At 35.4% G+C, this 6,567-nt stretch overlaps 1 protein-coding gene across 1 annotated transcript; it reads right to left on the bottom strand.

Annotated features, from left to right (window-relative positions):
- Window positions 1-3,165: 3,165 nt before the first annotated feature.
- Window positions 3,166-5,331, bottom strand: LOC136416143 (cytochrome P450 9e2-like). Its single transcript, XM_066401187.1, has 7 exons — window positions 5,232-5,331; window positions 4,814-5,046; window positions 4,599-4,762; window positions 4,382-4,547; window positions 4,166-4,331; window positions 3,661-4,120; window positions 3,166-3,611 (listed from the first exon to the last, which is right to left on the bottom strand). Exons 2-7 carry the CDS (start codon window positions 5,011-5,013, stop codon window positions 3,166-3,168), a joined length of 1,602 nt encoding a protein of 533 aa, XP_066257284.1. The 5' UTR covers window positions 5,014-5,046; window positions 5,232-5,331.
- Window positions 5,332-6,567: the final 1,236 nt, after the last annotated feature.

Below are 6,567 nucleotides of genomic sequence, written 5' to 3'. Positions count from 1 at the left end.
ACGAGAACATAATAAAAGTGACTTAACATAATAATCACTTAATAATTTAGAAGGATTCTTTTCTCTTAATTATCGAGTAGATCTTGGGGCTCGGAGATCCTCGCAACTGCGGGACCCTTTGGGCACCCAGGTCCCACTAGAAGTACAAGTTCCCCCCACTCGTAACATATGTAATTTTATTACTTTTATTATTCCTAATTTATATTGACAGCTATTAGTTAACAACAATGAGCCACCTTATAAACTTTATAAATCTACTAATATATGAGCTTGGTGATGAACCATTAATATAATTCAAAATAATTCGAACGGATATCAACACTAAATAATTAACGAATTTTGCCACTAAAAGTCATTAATTAACCTTAATTAATAATTTGTCTTTCTCCCAAATTTCTATAAAAGAATTAGTAAAGTTCACTTTCCACAGTCAGTTTAGAAGAAAATGATTTCCGGCCACAATATTGGTAAGTAAAAAGGGAAAATTAACTACAACTATAAAAGCAGTTTTAGTACCTCCAGTTATTTACTTCATCTTTAAAAGTTGTCGCTACATAAAAGGCTTTATAGGCGTCGCAATAGTCTTTTCCTCGCTTTTGCTGATAGTCCAAACTTATCAACTACTCCAAAATTTTACTTTGAAATCGGTAATACAATACACGAGATTTTACTTTGGATGCATTTTCGTAAGTAACAACACACTCTTGATTGAACAATCTTAAGAAAAATGTAATTTATCAAGGTCTTTAATATAAATACAATATACATGATTTCGAACAAGGTCTTCATGGCTATGCCGATAAACGCCGAATTCTCGTTTTTTACAATTCCCACCGAAGTTGGAGAACTTACAAGAAAGAAAATTGATAACGTAGCTAGGAAACTTCGAACGTGTGTCAAAACTTGTATTTTCCTGTTCGTTGGGGCTCTCGGATCAGTTTGCTACACCTGGTTTCGAGATACAGACCACGAGCTGGAAATGGTGATAAAATTCGTAAAGCAGTGGATTTCCGAAGGTACTTTTTGTTTTAAACCTAGGAAGGCCTTTAGTGATTTTGCTCCAAAGATTTCATAATGGAGCAAATACTTTTCTGGTTGTTTATCGTTTCGATTCTCTGGACGTTTGTTCCCACCATAATCATTTTCTTCTACTACTTGTACATCGCGACTACCGCCATAATCGACACTCTACTTTTGATCGACGAAGTGGAGTCGTTTAAAGCTGAACACAGCAGTGAGAAGATTGTAATGGAGCATATTAGAGACTTCACACAGATTCACTTGAAAATAAAAAGGTAATCTAGAGCTTAGGGATGTCAACCCCTTAAAAGGCATTGTTTTAGGTTTACTACCCAGATCACTGACCATAACCACCTCGTTTTTTTTGGTTACACTTGCACAGGACTCATAGCGGCAACGAGTGCTCTATATTTAATCAATTCTGTGAGGTTCAAACATTTTTGAGAATACTCACGTAAATTAAATAAACTTTTAGGCCAGATTTGGTTTTAAAGATGGAATATTATTATTAATATGCTACTTTTCATATGTCTATTATGGCTGTACTTTTGGTCAAGACTACATCGACTCGTTCGCGGACTTGGGTCGTGCCTTATATGACCTGGAATGGTATTCCTGGAGTGCGCTTTGCCAGAAAGATTTCCTGATTTTGTTCGCGAACATTTTACAGGGAGATCGTTTCAATTTCTTTTTATTGTTTGATATCAGCAATGATTTGCTTAAGAAGGTTAAGTGAGGTACGTTTTTAGGTTCAAAGAGTAATTGAATTTCTTTCAGTTTGCCCGGTGCACCTACAGCATTGCTTACTTCTTTTACACTGTAAAAGTCAAGAATTCGTAGAATTATGGGCAAATAAATGGGTTAAAGCCTAGACTCGTCCTGAAAAACCTAACTGAGATTTATCGGCGTAAGGAAGTCGAAACGAAAAAACCGTTCTACTAATTCTTCTCTTTTTTAGATTTTAAAATTCGGTTACTCACCCACCTACAATTTTTCCAGAGGCTTCTCCACACGACTTTGTAACCATAATTTTCGGCCTTAAGTTACCTTTAACTGCTCATTTAGAAATTTGGATCCCACGAGTTGCAGAGGGTTGAAGCGGGAGAACTCTAAATCTTCTATAATTTAAGATGATTCTTAATGTTGTTGTGCTCGCACTGTGTAACTTTTTGTCAATAAAGTGGTTCGACCCATCGCGTTTTCTTTGAAATTCCCATCAATGACCCTAAATTTGAATACCTGGATGGCTTTGCGAGATTCGGTCAAAATCCGTCCCTCCATGGTGCCACAATTTCCATATGACTGAGCGTGTCACCGAGAGAAATAATTATCGCTATTTCGCAAAGTGCCAAAACGGAGTGTTTATTTAATAAAAAAGCACGGTAGTGCCTCAAATTTTAATTAATAAATACTATTCCAGGATTATACCTATTTTTGATACTCAGTTTGAGTCCAGCTGTGGCATCCGAAGCAAAACGATTTATTAATTTTGGCAGTGAAGTAAAAGCAGCAGATTATTAGTGACTGAAACTTGATATTTAACTGTTCAATAATACGCGTGGAAGCGTTCTGAACAAGTTAAATCGCACTCTTATTTACTTTTTGCATTAATCAACAATTTCACGAGCACTGTCTTATGAATGCAACTGCATAAGAGGTTCTTAATCTGCCAGCACCATTTTTTATTCATCTGTCAATTCGAGTAAAATCTCTGGACCAAAAAATGATGTAGAGAAATATGGAAAAAAATACGTAGAGTGGGAATACAATAATAAAATCATGAGCAAAACCAAAGCATGAAGAAAATTAGACACAGTGTAAATACAGTGAAAGTAAACGCCTAAAAGTATGTCAAAATAATAAGTACATACATATGTATATAATAAGAAATAATGAAAAAAAAAAACAATCCGCAATTTTTTGCAAAGAATCGCTCATTAAAATATGAAAGAAGTGGTGGAAGGTTACTACTCTGTCAGTTTCTCCTGCTGGGGGCCATTTTCTTCACTTTTTCAGAAAAGAAATGATTAATTTTGGTTGGACTGTGATATGGATATGTGATATGGATCCGAAAGTATAATAGAAAAGAATATATGCATAAGATAATTTCATTTATTCAAATAGTAAACCATTCTAAAACGACAGTTATTTTACGTTATTTGAAACTCTCTTCAATCCAAACCAAAACCCTCCTTCGGCTAAAGGATTGAAGGATTTTGCACTCAACTTCAAAGGGATTTTACTGGTCTTTATGGGTATGATTTCGAAGTTGAGGATCAAGTGGTAAAACATAGCCTTAACTTCCAATAAAGCAAATCTGGAGCCAATACAGTTTCTAGGACCGATTCCGAATGGTGTGTAAGCGTAAGGGGGGATGGATCCTTTGTTTTCATCTGAAAATCTTTCTGGGTCAAATTTCAATGGGTCTGGGTAATAAGCTGGGTCCCTATGGTAGCCTATTGTGGGGAAAAATATAACATCTCCGGTTTTCAAATGGACTGGGGATTCATCTGGGGTTAAAGGTTCGATGGTGTAGGGTTGGGTGACTACTCTGTCAGTTCCTCCTGCTGGAGGCCATTTTCTCAACATTTCTGGAAAATAATTTTTGAAACACCAAAGATTTGATCCAGGATTACTTACCTGAGACCACCATATCCATATACTTCATTTTTAGCAAAGATTCATATGTTAATTTTCCATTATTGGACTCGTGAGTCTTCCTTATTTCGTTCCTAAGTTTATCTTGAACATCTTTATTGACCGCTAGCTCATACGAACCGAAACAAATGGCCGTGGAAATGGCATCAAAACCAGCAAAAAAGAACAACAGAGCTTGGGCTGTGATGTCATCATTGGTCAAATTCTTCAATTGCCTGAATTTGCTTATATGGGCAGATTCTTTCACAGTAGCAAACCCTGCGTCTATTATAGTTTCCTCTTGATCCTTTACATCTTGTTTGAATCCGTTTCTCACTTCCAACAATTGATTGATCATATCAGGCCTTACAATGTTCTTCTCTTCCCTGAATTTAATTGACTGGTTAACGATGCTTCTGAAGAAGACCAAGGTATCGTCGGAGAAGAATTTGATGTTCAGAACCTGAAATAAGGAAGTAATTAAGGAAGTAAGGAAAATGGGACATACCTTGAATAGTTTGGGCATTAGCATAGCTCCGAAAAATTTAAAGGTAGTTCCAAGTCCGGAAACATTGGTAGTCTTCTTCCCCATTAGATAAAATTCATTTTCTGGGTCAGCGATTGAGTCCACTTTAATGCCAAAAGCTGTGGTTGCAATTACGTCGTTTGTATACCTTCGAATGGGGATTTTTGGACATTTATGTATTGTTAACTACCGGATTACCTAGTGAAGGCGTCCTTGAGCTCAATCTCAACCAGATCCTCTTTCTTATCGATGAAGTGATTGACGAAATTCTCAGCTGCTTCGTTCATTAAATGAAACATATTCTTCATTTTGCTGCTGGTAAATGAGCCGCTCAATGTGGCTCTCATTTCTCTCCATTTTTGACCTATATCCTCATGTTTTTATTAGTCAATTTATACTGTTAATAGTTAATAACCTTTCAAAGAAAATAAATTTCCCGCCATCAGAGGATCGTTTTCTGCGCCGAAGATGTTTCTGTGATCAGTGAAATGGTCAAAGTCTTTGACGGAGATTTGTCTGACTAAATCTAGATCCTTGATGAACAGGACTGGAGCGGTGAATTGGTAGACACCACCATACCTGGAGGAAGTATGGATGAAACACATAAAAAAAATGCTATTTGATTTTTACCTGGAACCTGGAAAATAATTATACGCATCTTCTATGAATTCCAGTAAGCTCTGCTGTCGAAAAATCATCTTCAGTTGGTTTCCAAATAACGGCCAAGGCCGGTGCTGTTTGACGCCCATTTTAGTGAAATGGTTCATGGGCTTGACGCATAGGTACCATAGAAGGAATGCCAATACGGTTACCAGTACTAGCCAAATCATTTTTGAGCCGAGCTCTCCGCGGAAAGAAATAAACTAAAACGTATGAGATGGTTTAGTTTAGGTTGACTCTATTGAAAAATCATAAATTTAATAGATTTAATAACATGGTACTTGTGCGGAGTTATAGAAGAGAATACATACGTAATTTTAATTATAATAGTGTTAGTACGTATTAATCTTTATAACAGCGCACTAAATAGCCATAAAAACCCACTCACAACAATGTATCCTCGCAGATATGCGAAGTCCACTGATGTTACGGTACTACTAAATTTGTTGTTACAATCAACAACTTTTATTGGTTTCCATCAAGTGGATGACTGTTTGTTTGGCAGCTTTAAAATAGAACTGCGTATTCATCTAAGCAGTATCTTCTTACTTTATATAGTTAATTTAAAATTAAAAAGTCGTATGTGCATCCCATCTAATTTTGCAATAGAGCTTTTAGCAGTTCGCACAAATAATATTTATCAAATGGTTATGATGAATATTTAAAGCGAGACGTAGCATGACTGTCCCATACTTGAGCTTTCTCATTCACTGTATTGCACTTAAAACAACTTTAAATATACAAAGAGTTTTAATCATTTTTACATCATGTATGACTTTGTTACATCTAAATAAAACAAGGGAATTAGTTAAGCGACATAAACATTTGTGGTTTTTTAACGACACAATTGAAGAAGTACGTTTTAAACTTGATTTTCAAATAAATGACGAATTATTTTGATCTGGGAGTGTCGATTTTAATTGATCATTCTAATCATCTTAATTAGTATACAACGTGACCCAAAAACAGTAAATTCATTGTAGCTCCAACAATAAAGAGAACTAATTGAAAATATGGATTATGTTAGGTCTAGCATATTACGTAAAAAATGTCCCCTGTCCATCACAGGCATCCATTGAAGCATTGATCATGTTGGCGACACTTTTTCATCGCCTGGTACATCAGTTTTTCGAACAGGTCAAGGAAGTCTCATTTCTGTCCGAAATGCTTTTCTGGCGTCATTGTAATTTCACACTGAAACGGTCCTGTTTCTGGGACTTTTATAATTAATACCAAAAATCTTTTCCGATGAAAACCTTAGAACATTAACTTTCGCAAAAGTTGCAGTTTTACAATCGTAAAAAGTTGTAGAAGACTTCCAATCGAAAAAATCGGCAATGGTCATTGTTATAATTTTCTAAGATTTCACTGTGGAAACCTTCTTGAAAAGGGTCATCAGCGATATTAGAGAATAATGTTCTGCCTTCGGTAACACCTTTTCAATAAAACTATGAATTTTTTCTATTTCATGAACACATAAATGGCTCGGAGCAGAAAACTTTATAGTTTTTGTTGAAATTAGTGGATGTCTAAACGAAAAACTTCTACTAGTTTCTTCTTCTAATTCCAAATATGTAATAAAATATAGGGCGATCCATTAAAGAAATATATGTTTGAAGTGGAAATTTTTTTGTATACCCTATATAAGTAGAAATATTTTTAAAATGTATCTTGTAAGGTTCTACATACACCTCCAAAAACAATTTTCAATCAAAATCATTGAT

Source organism: Euwallacea similis, chromosome 22, assembly GCF_039881205.1.
Source record: "Euwallacea similis isolate ESF13 chromosome 22, ESF131.1, whole genome shotgun sequence".
NCBI lineage: Eukaryota > Metazoa > Arthropoda > Insecta > Coleoptera > Curculionidae > Euwallacea > Euwallacea similis.
The sequence above is the reverse complement of the archived record's forward strand: the minus strand, read 5'-3'. Positions and strand labels throughout refer to the sequence as shown.